Here is a 15,063-nt window from a genome sequence, read left to right as displayed (position 1 = left end):
TGAGCTGTCAATCCAAAGCCAAAATCCTGCCTGTGAACTCTTGAGAAATATGAATTTTGATATTTAACTCATGCATTCTATTAATTTTCAGAACTTTTATACTTTAACTGATGCGTTTTGTATCTTGGAATATGTAAAAGCCATGGGATATAACTTTTTAACGTGCTATTGCTTCTGAAAAGTAGTCTTAATGCAACTATCCTACTTCAACATGTCCACAATCACGTTATAGGTGCACCCTGTTTCGTTCGAACCTAGTTCACAGAAATGTAATACCTCATCCAATTTTCCCACTTTTCCTTTAAAGGCACTTTTTCTTTTTCCACAGCTTCAATTTCATATCAGATCCCATTTCCATCTATAATTTGATCTAGTGTTCTGCTTTTTCTCTGCTTAATTCAACCCTGCATGGATCTTCCATTTCCATTCAACTTCACTCATTTCCTCCCCAGCTCAATCTAGTACTTTTCTCTCTTCCCCCAATTGACTAACATTGTAATTGCATGTCCTTTACTGTAAAGTGAGATCACTCTGTCCTTCACATTTATCCCTAAAAATCAATATAAACTCTCATTATTTCTTTCTCCTTTTTTCTTAATCGAACCTGGTGTACTTCTCTCTCTCCTAAATCATGTGCCACTTAATATTTTCTTCATTTCAATTCAACTCTGGGATTTTCATACCTCCATCTGTGTAAAATGGAGATGGGGAAGATTTAAGAATCTAAGAATGGCTGATGAGACCTGTTTCTGTGATTCTCACCCTGGTTACACCTTGTAGGATTTTTATTTGCCCTGGATAAGAGTGAAGGTAGCAAGTGCTCACTCGGCAATCCTGCCTTTGCCTACTCCATTACAGGGGTTGGGATGTTAAACTCAATAATTTTGATGGAGTCATAGCGTCATACAGCACAGAAACAGACTTTTTGTTCCAACTTGTCCATACTGACCAGGTTTCCCAAACTAAACCAGTCCTATTTGTCTGCAGGAATTTCTGACGAAGGGTCACTCACCCCGAAACATTAACTATGAATTCTTTCCACAAATGCTGCCAGACCTGCTGAGCTTTTCCAGCAATTTGTCTTTTTGTTCCCTCTAAACCATTCTTATTCATGTGCCCATCCAAATGTCTTTTAACTGTTGTAACTGTGCCTGCAGCTACCACTTCCTCTAGCAGTTCATTTCATGTCCGTACCACCGTCTGTGTGAAAAAGTTGGCCCTCAGGTCCCTTTTTAAATCTCTTGCCTCTCACCTTAAAATTATACCCTCTGGTTTTGCAGGCCCTCAGAGGGGGCATGAGCCATTACGGTGCCTTGTCTAGAATCAGAAACCTTTTGACAGATAAGCCTAAACGTTGTTGCCAAACTCTCGTGTAATATTTAGAAGGTGCATGATAATTTTAAGTATGCTTTAATGCAGTCATTGATGACAGGACTTGTGTGGAGAATTTCTTCCCTCTTTTTCCAAGTGCAGCGGTGACCGTGTTACACGGTGACTAGCATGGCATCCCCACTCACAAGATACCCTGACCTATCAGCTGATTGAGAATTGGTAGGTAGCACATAGGTGAATTTCCAACCCTATCAGGCTTCTCGGCAGGTGTGACAAGTCTCTAGGAGCCGCTGGCTGGCAGGTTCTGGATCTTAAAAACCACAGACCAAAGTTTATTCCTGAGGGGATCTAATGGTGGGAAGATAAAAGATTTATATCCTAATGTCAGGGGTGATCAGATGGAGTTCGAAGCCAAGAAAGGGGATCTGGCTTTCAGAGGCCATCACCTTGTTCAATAGTTTGGGGCAATTTGTTCACTATGTGTTGGCCCAAAAGCCCTTAAAATAATACCAGCAATTTTGTTGATATACTCAAAAAAAGTCAATCAAACTGAGCCAACTGTCCTCTGTTGAAGAAATCTTTAATATTCTTAACAGCTCTCACTCATCCAAATGAACAAATGGGGCACTGAATCAAACATTTCAAACAAAGATTGAGTCAATGCAAGCCCTTATAACTGTCAAGGTAAATTCAAAATCCACTTTAGTGCTGTGTAAATAAGCTTTATCTGAGGTGGGTCTAATAGTGGGTTTGGAGCTCTTTAAAAAAATTTGTGGTAGCTTTCATTTTGCCAATAAAATCTCTAAGACTGAACATCTTGAAAGCTTTGAAGAAGACTGAACTGATGGCCAACTAATGAGTTATATGGTTGCCTGCTTTGATTGGTAGGTTAGCTACCAGTTCATCATATTAAAGAAGAGGAGTATGGGGTGGGGATCAGCAACTGAAAATATTGCAGATGGTTAAAAGAAGTTTGTTCTTACAGAGAAGACCGATCTCGAGGCATGTTATCAACTTGTGATATCAGCAGAGATGTACCTTTATCAAACATGCCACAAAGTCACTCCAATCTAATCACCAATGCTGCAGCTGATGAAAAAGGGAGGGATATAGTTTACATTCAGCACATACCTCCATTTTGCATCTGATCACAGGATTTGGGCTACGATCAGTGATTTTATAATCCTATTAGAACTATTGAATTGTTTTGCTGTTTGTTTAGAAACAGCATTTTAATTTGGTTTTGATTAGTGTTCTGATAGAATAGAATCCCTATAGCATGGAAACAGGCCATTCGGCCCAACAAGTCCACACCAACCCTCTGAAGATCATCACACACAGACCCATTCCTCTACATTTCCCATGGCTAACAAAATGACCTACATATCCCTGGACACTGCAGGGTAATTTAGCCAATCCACCAATCCAATCTTTGGACTGTGTGTGGAAACTGGAGCAGTCAGAGAAAACCCACACAGAAACAGGGCAAATGTGCAAACGCCACATAAACAGTTGCTCGAGATTGGAATCAAACCCGGATCTTTAGTGCTGTGAGGCAGCAGTACTAACCACTGGGTCACCATGCCACTCTGTTAAGCTAATGTGCTGCCTTATATTATGTTCCGTTACATTTTCACATTGTGCTTTTGAAAACCATTAAGTCTGATTTTGTGGACGTAAGTTAGTTTACATAAAATGTGTTTTACAAAGAGTACATAAATTCATCTTTCATTTCTCTAGTATATAATGAAAAATTAGTGAATAGAATAGAATAGTAATTTATTGTCACTAGCATTTTTTACAAATAAAAGTGAGAAGTATTTGCATCGCCATATCATGATGCCTATATTAATAATAGACCTGGACAATATCCAGGCTTGGGCTGACAAGCGGCAAGTGACATTTGCGCCACACAACTGCCAGGCTACGACCATAAGAGACAATCTAACTACAATCCGATGACATTCAATGGTGTTACTGTCACTGAATCCCCCACTATCAACATCCTGGGTGTTATCATTGACCAGAGACTCAACTGGACTCACCACATAAACACTGGCTACAACAGCAGGTCAGACACTAGGAATACTGTGGCGAGTAACTCATCTCCTGACTCTTCAAAGTCTGTCCACCATCTACAAGGCACAAGTCATGAGTGTGGTGGAATACTCCCCATTTGCCTGGGTGAGTACAGCCCCAACAACACTCAAGAAACTTGACACCATCCAGGACAAAGCAGCCCGCTTGATTGGCACGACATCCACAAGCATCCCCTCCCTCCACCACTGACATTCAGTAGCAGCTGTGTGTACTATCTACAAGATGCAATGCAGAAATTCACCAAAGATCCTCAGACAGCACCTTCCAAACCCACGACCACTTCCATCACGAAGGACAAGGGCAGCATTATAAATGGGAACACCACCGCCTCCAAGTTCCCTTCCAAAAACCATTCACCATCCTGATTTGGAAATATATTGCCGTTCCTTCCAACCCTGTTGCTGGGTCAAAATCCTGGAATTCCCTCCCTAATGGCATTGTGAGTCAACCTACAGTAGGAGGACTGCAGCGGTTCAAGAAGGCAGCTCACCACCACCTTCTCAAGGGCACCTAGGGATGGGCAAGAAATGCTGGCCAGCTAGTGATGCCCATGTCCTACAAATAAATAGGAACAGAAGGCATAGATGAGAAAAAAGAAAGACCAAGCCTATTTAGTTCAATTCACGGCTCCTGGGTTCAGGAAAAGACAGTACCGCTGCAGAAAGCTGACAAAGCTGCCCCTGAAGAAGAAGACCGCCATGCCAGGCTGCTGGAAAACCAGGCCGCACGACTCTGCGCAAAGCCACCGGAAGGACCAAACTCATCACCAAAGCTGGGGATCCATACCAGCCGCTGGAATTTCAGGATGCACGACTCCGCAGAATCCCGAAGCCGCCCCAAGGACATAACTTATCACCAATCCCAGTCTGGAAGATGTGGCAGAAGCCACCCAAAGGAATGCCAGGCTGCTGGATGCCAGGCCGAAACAACGTCATGGCCAAAGCCGCCACAGACCTGGACCGATGGAATCCCAGGCCATGCTGCCGAAAGTGCTGAAACAGACCACCACTAGAAACCACCACAGTGTCCACAAAGAACTGCCATTGCCACCAAAGCAGCTGCCTCAATGATGATAAGACTATATATTACTGCTAGTAATATTCACCTAGATAAATTATTTTTCATTTAGCATATTTAAAAGACACGTAAGGGGCAACTTTTTCACACAGAGTAAGGTGTGTATATGGAATGAACTGCCAGAAGAATCGATAGATGCAGGTACAGTTACAACATTTAAAAGGCATTTGGACAGCACACGAACAGGAAAGGTTTAGAAGGATATAGGCCAAACACATTGTTTAGTTTGAGAAACCTGGCCGGCATGGGCGAGTTGGATCAAAGGGTCTATTTCCATGATGTACAGTCCTATGACTTCATGACTGTATGATTAAGGAAAGAAACAGCACAAACATCCAAGAGGCAAATCCATTGTTTCATACTTTACATGTTGAGGAAGAATAGAAAAGCAGATTTTATGTTCAGGGAGACTTGGGTGAGCTTCTACAAGGAAAATGGAAAGTTAGCATGCAGGTGCAACAAGTAATTAGAAAGTTTGTTAACATGTTGTCCTTTATTGTAAGGAGATGGGAATATAGGAATAAACAAATCTGACTATAATTGTACTTGGTGATACTACTGGAATACTCTGTACAGTTTTGTTTTCAACATCTAAGAAAATATTTACTGTCGTTGGAGGTGGTAGAGCACAGGTTCACAAGATTGGTCCTTGGGAAAAGGGTTTATAAATGAGGCACTGAATAAATTGGGCCTTTGTTCTCTGGAGTTTAGAAGAATGAGCGGTGATCTCATTGAAATGTACAAGATGCTGAAGAAAATATGGAATATTGTATCAAATTAATCTCACAAATGTGTACAGGAATACAGTTTAAAATAAAGGGATAATACTACTGTCAAAATAGGGAATTTGCTTTCAAGCTGAAGTCTTCATGTGGTTACATCACCAATAGTTAGTTCAATTCTAAGGTTATTAGATTTGTGTTTGCAATTCCTAACAGCAAAGAAACAGCACAACATGAACTATAATCAAAACAGCATGTGTTGATTAGGTGCACGTGAATGTGAAGCAGAATGCCTTGTTAAGATTGTGCAGTGTAATAAGGCAAAAGGTATTAATTGTTTTGCATTATAAAATATAAATCAGCTAAAAATGGTAAAATGTAGTTGTCTGAAGCCATGTCAAAGGAATAGATCAAGAAAAGCAACCATCCACTGAAAGATATGAATTTGAGCCAAATTAACAGCAGCTGGACAATTCAGGTGCCATGTAAGGCATCACAATTTTGAGTTTGTGTAAAGCCAAAAAGAGAACATGATTTGAAGAACCAATCCAACAAAAACACAAAATTATCATGTAACAGAAGGAAGCCATTTGGCCCTTCGTGCTTGCATCAGTTATCCAATGAGAATTATAACTTAGTGACATTTGTCTTTTCCCCAGATACATTGGATGATTATCTGAACAGAGATAAAGCCCTCTTGGCTGCCTCCACCACACTTCTCACAGTACATTTCACACCCAAATATGAAAACATCTTTTCTTGCAGACGCTTGCAAATCATTTTAAATCTATTTCCTTGATCCTATCATGAGTGGAAACCATTTCTCCTTATCTACTTAATCCAAACTTCTTATGGCTGTGATACCTTCAATCAGATCTCTTCTTTGCTGCCTTCTCTCCACAGAGAACGTCCTAATATCATACCTATCCTCATAAACAAAGTTTCTCGTCCCTGAAAATATATTTGTAAATCTCTTCTGCATTGTCCCTAAAGTGTTCATGTTCTTCTCATAATTTGATGCCCAGAACTGTACCAAATACACCAGCTGAAGTCTAACAAGAGTCTTCTTTTTTAAATTTCGGCATAACCTCCTTGCTTGTGTATGCTATATCCCTATTAATAAAGCTCAAGATACTGTATGCTTTATAATTGCTGTCTCCACCTGTCCATGCCACTTTCAGTAATCTATGTACATATACATGCGAGTTCTTCTGTTCCCTTAAGTACCGCTATTTAAATGTCTGTCAATGTCCTTTCTACCAAATTGCTTCACCTCAGACTTCTTTGCATTGAACTTCATCTACCACCTATCTGCACACTCCATTAGCTTGTCTATGTCCTGCTGGAGCACAACACTGTGCTCAGAGTTTATAATGCTTCCAAATTTTATATATCATCTGTAAACTTTCCAAATTTTCCCTGCATACTATGATCTAAATCATTAATGTATGTAATTTGAAGCAGAGGACCCAATACCAATGCCATATAACATCGACTACAAACCTTCCTCCAGCCTGAAAAGTCTCAGATGACCATCGCTCCATTTCCTATCACTAGGCCAATTTCATATCCACATAGGTACTTCCCCTTTTAATCAATAACCTGAAACTTTCCTCACAAGTCTATTGTGTGTCATTGTATTGAATGCCTTTGAAAGTCCACATACATCATATGGAAACCATGCCGTCATGCCCTTATTTTAATTTCTATTTCCTTTTACATCCAAGAAACTCTGGATTTGTTTGCTCTCCCTTTCAAATGAATATACATTGAATGGACTTAAACCACCTCCTCTTTGAAGGAAGCCAATTGTTCATCTCCATTTTTTCGTGTCAGCCTTACGTTCCAGTCTATCTGTTAAACTCTGTTCTTCTCAGTTAATTAATCCTACTCAGGATTGCTTATTGTCATTTTCTGTCATCATCCTAAAGCTTATAATACAGTGACTATCACTATCTCCTAGATTATTTCCCATTTTTATCTAATTGGTTCACCTTATTTCCAGGTCCAACTGCATTCTTCCAGGTTTATAGGATACATATTGTTGTTGGAAATTTTTGTGAACACAATTTAGGAATGTTTTTCTGTCTCTGTCCTTTAATTCCAATACTGCCCCATCTACACTGAGGTAGGTGAGTCCCCAATTATAATTATTCTATACTGTTGGAGTTTCTGTAATTTCCTGCAGATTTGTTCCTCTACGTGCTTCTCACCGTTTGGTGTAGTCTACAGATCGCACCTTTTTTGTTCCTTATTCTCAGCTAGATTGATTCTGCCCTTTAACCCTCTGTAATAAGTTATCTTCATAGATATTTTCTAATCAACCTGTTCAGATATGTTATGACGCACCTCTGGAAAAAGTGGGACTTGAACTTAGGTCTCCTAGTTCAGGGATAGAGACACGTCACTGTGCTACAAGAACACTAATTTGATTTTTTTTTCAAATAGAGATCCAATGAGTAATCAGGTGTATCAGAAACAATAACCGTATCCCGAAAGTAATGACCTGTTGTAATGAATGACAGAAAGGTCAGGAGATGCACAACACAATACACAGGCAGTCAACATAGACATTGAAATTGTTTATTTGAATGATATATGTTGAACCATAGAAGAAATGATTTTCATAAATTTTAGTATATTTTTTACTGATTCTTTGAATGAAAATTCTCTGTGCCTCAAACATTACAGATAGTATGTATACTGAACGTTACATGGGCTATCCAACAGAGAACGACAACCTTCAGTTCTACAAGGTAAGCCACACTGAGTGAATGTAATATTAGTCTTCAGACTGGGAATCCATAGGATCAAGTGAAATGCTGGTATTACATCTGTCCATTGTTACTGTCTCCTGACTTCAGTATAGGGTAAATCTGATGAGTGCAAAAGCATTTTTGTACTTGATTCTGTCAATTTTTCAACAGTGTTTAGGTAAAATTTATCCCAAGTTTGTCTTTCTCTGAGTATGTAATTGCGAATGGGATACAATGGAAAAGCAACTAATGAGCCCAAAACAAAAATAGGCTACATCTTGCTTGGCATTATTGGTTTCACTACCGAGGAACATTAGTATAGGAATAGACCATTCAGCCTGTCATTTACTACAATCATGGCTGATTGTATCAGTATCACTTCAGTATCTTGTACCCACAATATCTCCAACATTTTCTGTTTTTATTTCAGAAATGTAATAGGCTTTGAGCAATGGGCAGGTGGGTCAGGAACAAAAAGAAAGTCGATGATACAGTGAAGGATAGGAGAGATTGAATGACAGAAAAGTCTCCTCGGTTAAGAAAACCAGAAAACATCTCAGGTGTACTGTTGTGGAAGATCCCATCATCAGAACACAAAATGGAAAAGCTAAGAGAATGTAATTGATTCCTCACAAGGAAGTAGGGTATGAGGAAGTGTCATCTAGATAGATGTTGGAGTAATTAGAACATAGGCAATCACAAAAAAATGAGACAGGAAAGTCAAGGAAGAAATAGTTGGAGATGGACCATATGAAAATGAGACAAGAGTTTTCTATTCAATTTCTGGTTAATCCTTTGTTTTTAAAGATGACTAACTGCAAATTCGCTATTACACTTCAGTACGTATAAAGGTAAGGTTACCACTTACCAGACCATAGACAGAGACGACTAGTGGTGCTTTACCCTGAGGTTCAACACACCTCAGGTGGGACAGAAGTTGAGAAGGAGACTCCTTCATTGTAACCTCAGCTGATTTAGGAATTGAACCCAGGCTTTTGGCATCAGTCTGTAAATGAGACATCCAGCCAACTGAGCTAACTGATCACAAATTTATAAATAGCTGGGGAAACTCAGCAGGGCAGGCAGCATCTGTGGAGAGAAAGTGGAGTTAATGTTTTGAGTCCAGTGACTCTCCTTCAGAACTCAACCAACCCCCATTCTGTGTTAATACATGCAACCCAATTAAATATCTTAAATTTCCCTCTGGATTTATTTTTAATTATGTGTAATCATTATACTGTGTTTGTAAAAGATCGATATTTTGTGTGCTGTGCATTAGCCACAAAATCATAAACTAACCTAGCTACCTTTAAAAATGTTTATTCTAGAATGAACCTGGATATTTTTTATACAGCATTGGTCTAATAGAGAAATAAGTTTTAAATTTTAAAACATTTGTAATTCTTTTAATATTTTGTTCTTAGTCATCACTTTCTAATTCAGCAGTTTTTCTTTAATTCTTTTAATTGCTTCCCAGAATTCTACTGTGATCGAAAGAGCTGACAAATTCAAACTTGTTGATTACCTCCTCATCCACGGGACAGCAGATGGTGAGCTTGATAGATTCTGGATTGTCCAGTATCTTAAGTAAATCACAGTTATATTTAACTGCAGATAGGAAACCAATCTGCAGGGCAAATACTGAGCAAGCAATAATACTTCATTATGAAACATTAGACATCCTATTAAACATCAGAGTAATTGTCTGTATATATCAACGGATGCATATTTGTTCAATTTAATGCATTATCTTTTGGTAAGCATTATGTCAGTGACAGATTTTTTGAATGTGTCACCTGGAATTATCACTTACAGCTAATGTAACTTGTTTGCTTTAGCTATAACATATCAAGCAGAGTGGAATATAATTTCACTAATACACTTTGTTTTTCAGATAATGTCCATTTCCAGCAAGCAGCACAGATTTCAAAGGCTCTTGTTAATAAAGAAGTAGATTTCCACGCAATGGTACGTTAAGGCTTAGCAGTTACAAAAATGTCACCTAATGCACTTTATGCCTTATTATTTTGATATGGATTATTTATAGTATGGAACCACAGAATTGCTACAGGACAAAAAGAGGCCAGTTAGCCCATCGTATTTGTTCCTACTGTCCAAATATGTATTTCACTTACTGGCATTCTTCTGTGTTCCCCTATATCTCTTTCAGATAACAGTTAAATTCCCTTTTGAACACCCCATTAGAATCTCCCTCCAGCACAGTTTCAGGCAATGTGCTCTTGACGTTAACACCTTTAAACTCTAAAATATAACTCATGGAATCTTGCTGAAAAGATAATGGTGTGTTAATATTGCAGATATCCTTAATAGACAATTTCTCGTTATTAAGAGTTGTGCTGTGAGCTGTGATTTTCCACTAATTTCATAGAAATGTCAGAAAATTTAGAACACATATGCCATTTAACCCATCATGTCTATATCAATCTGCAAAGAATTACCCAACCTAATCCAACCTTCTTGCATGAGGTACATAGCTCTGCAGATTTGGGCTTTTCAAGTAGTCACCCAAGTCCTTGTTTAAATTTCTGCCTATACCACCCTTTCAGGCAGTGAGACTCAGTTCCCCACCATGTCTCTGAGTACAACATTGTTTCCTCATCCCCTCTCTAATCTTTCTACCAGTTGATTTAAATTTGTGCCCCTTTTGACACTTCTGTCTCGTTATAACTTTATGCATATCAGTTATGTCGACCTCAACCTTCTCTGTTCTAAGAAAAGCAATCTCAAGGTAGTGGAGATTTTATTGGAAAAGAGGTATAAAACTCTTTTCATTTAGTTAGATAAGTTACAAGTTTTTAATTTATAATAGTAGGATCCTCAGTTGTGCCTGATCTCACTAGGTATGAATGACCAGTATTTACAAATCAAGTAAAATATATTCAGAAAGATGTTATATACTTAACAAAAGCTGTGAAGATAGCTACTTATCCTACAAAGCCGAGGATTCCTTGTGTGCTAGCAGCACAGATTATGCCTTTTTTCTTCTCTGAAGCAGCATTATGTTGAACTATATCACAGAAGAATTTCACTACAAAATCAGTGGTGAAACTATACTGAAGAAAATTGTGTTTCCAAATTTTATTCCTTAATTCTAACTCCCACTCATCTCTTATTAAGCAGTAACCCAAACTAAACCTTTCCATTGGCTACAAGTGAGGGTCACCTGCTTTCACTCCACCAGCTAACTCGAGGCATGTAGGCTGAGGAAAATATATGTTTTTTATTTCCTCAACCCCCAAGGTTTCATTCCATTATGAAAAAAATCACTTAGTCTTTTAGGTGCAGAACAGTCGTACAAACAATGTTATATTTCCTTATCAATAACACAAGCACTTGTAAACTATTCACCTAAACATCCCATGAATACTAAGGCAATGAAAAATAGATGTGAGTAATAATTCTTATCAATGACAGAAAATGGCATTCTAAAACATAGGTGTTCCTTCCCAGAGTTAATACATCAAGGTACAAATATGTACTAGGCTATTTTAAGAATAGCGTTTTGTCAAATTAAAATTAAAAAAAAAAAGCCATGGTGAGTTAAATTGCTGAAAAAGCTCAGCAGGGTTTGGCAGCATCTGTGGAGAGTTAACATTTTGGGTCCAGTGATCCTTCTTCAGAATTGATTATGGCTGGGAGGAGGTGGTACATATGCTGAAGATAGGAGGTTGAGAGTGGGTGATGGTGGTGGTGTGAGGTAGGGTGGTTTGGGAAAGGAGTAAACAACAAGTAGGAACGAAGCTGAGAGAGAGAGAACAACAGTTGGACAGAGGAATGGGTAAAGGTCAACCTGGAAAATCAATAGCTGCTAATATGGTAGTTGTGATGACAAGACCTGATGCGTGGGAGTTGGGGTAAGCACCTGGAAGAAGGTGCTCAGGCCCTAAAATTATTAAGGCTGCAGGATACCAGAGTAGAAAATGAGGTGCTTTTCTTCCAGCTTGTGCTGTGCTTTGCTGGAGCACTGCAGCAAACTCGAGAGAGAGATGTTGGCCAGGAACAGTAAAGCCTGCCTCTTTGTTGGGTACGCAGAACATTCCTTGTTCCAATTCTACTCTGGGTCCCTCCCCACAACCCTTTCTCCAGTACATCGACGACATCATCAGTGCCGCTTCAATTTCACTTCCAACTTCCACCCTGCTCTCACCTTCATCTGGTCCATTTCTGGGGATAGGCTGGCCACCAATATCTACTACAAACTCACCAATTCCCACAGTTACCTTTACTAAACATCCTCACACCCTGATTCTTGCAAAGACTCTATTCAGTTCTCCCAGTCTCTCTGTCACATGTGTTCCGATGATGCCAATTTTGTCAAGGGGGGCCTTCAAGATGTCCACCTATTTCCTCAACCAAGATACCCCACCCCTGTGGTTGACAGGGTTCTCAGCCTTGTCTGACCCATTTTCCACACTTTGGCACTCAGCCCTTCTCTTTTCTCCCACAACGGTGCTAGGGTCCCCCTTGGTCTTCACTTACAACCCCACAGGCATCCATATTCAAAGGATCATTAGCTAACATTTCTGCCACTTCCAGGGGTATGCCACCACCAGACACATATTCCACTCCCCTCCCTTGTCAGACTTGCGCAGTGACCATTCCCTCCAGTCCACCTTCACTTAGTCCACTTCTCGACCAATCCCAACATTTGTTTTTTTTTCCCCTTGTCATTAGTCCATCTTTCTTTCCCATTTCTTAAATCACCTTAAAAGAGCTGCACCCTGTGGTCCTGATGATCACTAACGTTTCAAATGCACCAATTTCCTCACAATGACACTGAGCAACTTACAGGATAAAATAAGTTTGAGCTGAAGCATGCAGAAAATTGCCTAAATTAGGTGATAATTCATACTCAAACAGGATGCCCTCCTTTTGGGCAAAATCTACTATATGATAAACAACTAATCACACTGCTGACTTTGGCAGGAATTAAATGGAATCCCCATTTATGTTTGGAAACAGGACTTTAAACTAAACCTCTGGCAAAGCAGGAAAACTATGTATATTATTTGCGTGCATATGTGTGTGTGTGTGACTACTCTGGAGTAACTACCTCAGGGCACTTTATTAGAAAGTTATTCTAGACTAATTTTATATTCTGCAAAAGAAGCAATGACAGAAGTCCACCTGTCTATCATTTTTTCTCTGTGATGTAGGTGACTTTAATTATCTTGAATGATCCATGCAAAGGAAAAAGTAACTCATGAACCAAATGGCTGATGCGCTGAGTTTAATTCATATTATCCACGTCAATATGTTTCCATTTCATTCAGTTTTATTGCAGTATTGACTAAGATTAGAAGACGGCTTATTTTGTTACTGTATAATATAGCTCACACATATTGATATTCAGAAAACAATTAATTTGATCTGCACATCAAATTTTGTTTATTATTTTAGGCACTGATTATCTTTCACATTTATATTGCCCACAATATACCTATAATAAAAAGGCAGCAATTTTTGGTACTCACCATCAATCTTAAACAGTATTTGCTTAACACAAAGCATTACCTGTTTTTCAAGTAATAGCTGACAAGTTTTAACACCTTCCCTACTCAGCTAATTATTGTTCTGCTTATCATGATACAAAGTTAAGATAATTGAAAAACAATTAAGGTCAGTGGAAAGTTTTAGATAAAATTAACAGTCGTGGAATTGAAGATATATTATTAACCCAGTTAGGAGTTAGATAGACAACAGACGACATTCATTAATAAGAAAGAAAGAAACGCACAGATACATGATTCACAGTGAATAGTACAATGAAAGTCACCATAGTCCTGCCGGACCGTACGGCAGCTCTCTCATTAGAGACAGATGATTGATGGTGGTTTAACCTGAGGGTCACCACATCTCAGGCAAGGGGAGAGGTGGCGATGGAGAATCATTCATGGTAAACTCAGCTGGTGTAGGATTTGAACCCATGCTGTTGGCATCACTGCATCGATTAGATGTTTACTTGAGCTTATGATTCTCAAACTAGTGTTGTTTATATTGAAATAGACTATTCCATGCCCCTTGGATATGGAAGATAAATACTGAATATCAATATATGGTTTCGGATTTCACCCTGAGTATTGAACAAGTTTAGAGGAAATGTTTGACCTAACAGTCAATATGGACTCAGCAATTATAGGTGGGAAAACTATGGCATGGAAAATTCAGGCAGTTAGGAATAATTTCAGAATATTAAGAAAAGGTTTAAGAAAACCTTATGCAGTTAATTATTGGGAAGATTAGAAAAATAAATTATCTCAAAACAAGATAAATTCTGATTTTTGTTTCTTTATATTTCAGTGGTATACAGACAAGGACCATGGACTAAGCGGTCTTGCCTACTCTCATCTGTACACCCATATGTCCCATTTTCTAAAACAGTGTTTCTTTAACAATGAATAAAGCAGGGAAATATATTTCAATAAATGGAAAATAAAAAGCAAATTCTATCAAGAAAGTATGTCAAACATTTATGTTGGGAAAATATTATAATCTAGGTCTTTAAAGTGTGTTTATTTTGTTCTCACCAAAATAAAGACTGAACCTCTATATCAAGATGATTAGCATATTATTTGCAATTTTTGTACACAATCCAATTGGCAATATTACATAATTTTGAACAAACACTGCACTTTGGATCTCGGTAAAGATGTTGGCATAATTGCAGGTCTCATTAAGAACTAAATAAAAAAAATTGAACAACTTAATATAATTTCTTACCAATAAATAATGACTATTTTTGCTCAGTGCAAGCTTCAGTCTCTTCTAATTTGCCAGTACTGTGAAGAAAAATAATCAATCACAGTTGGTATTTCTGAAGAGGAATTAGCTCGCAGTTGATATTTAGAAGTTTCATTAGAGGGTAAATTCTTTGATTCTGTTCTAGCATGGAGCTGTACACCAGATCCTTGTTATCTGCAGGGAGGTAAGGACCTAGACGTCCCATGGATAACAGGTCTGGAGACACCCTTGTAAACACATGGATGCATGGGTAGAGAATTAGTGGATAGCAAGGACAGGATGTACTCAATGAGCCGGCAGGTCAGAGATATAGT

At 38.7% G+C, this 15,063-nt stretch overlaps 1 protein-coding gene across 6 annotated transcripts in view; it reads left to right on the top strand.

The window, feature by feature from the left end:
• Positions 1 to 14,559, top strand: part of LOC109936409 (prolyl endopeptidase FAP-like) — a 76,802-nt gene extending 62,243 nt beyond the window's left edge. For all 6 annotated transcript variants that reach the window (XM_048598801.1, XM_048598800.1, XM_048598799.1 and 3 more), the window contains 4 exons: positions 7,923 to 7,987; positions 9,465 to 9,537; positions 9,882 to 9,955; positions 14,309 to 14,559. In XM_048598801.1, coding sequence (XP_048454758.1) covers positions 7,923 to 7,987; positions 9,465 to 9,537; positions 9,882 to 9,955; positions 14,309 to 14,410 — 314 coding nt within the window. In that variant the 3' untranslated portion in view covers positions 14,411 to 14,559. The remainder of the gene's footprint in view (positions 1 to 7,922; positions 7,988 to 9,464; positions 9,538 to 9,881; positions 9,956 to 14,308) is intronic.
• The last annotated feature ends 504 nt before the right edge of the window (positions 14,560 to 15,063 follow it).

The sequence above is a fragment of the Rhincodon typus genome, chromosome 7 (genome assembly GCF_021869965.1).
Source record: "Rhincodon typus isolate 14 chromosome 7, sRhiTyp1.1, whole genome shotgun sequence".
Classification (NCBI taxonomy): domain Eukaryota; kingdom Metazoa; phylum Chordata; class Chondrichthyes; order Orectolobiformes; family Rhincodontidae; genus Rhincodon; species Rhincodon typus.
This window is presented reverse-complemented; position numbering and strand designations above follow the sequence as displayed.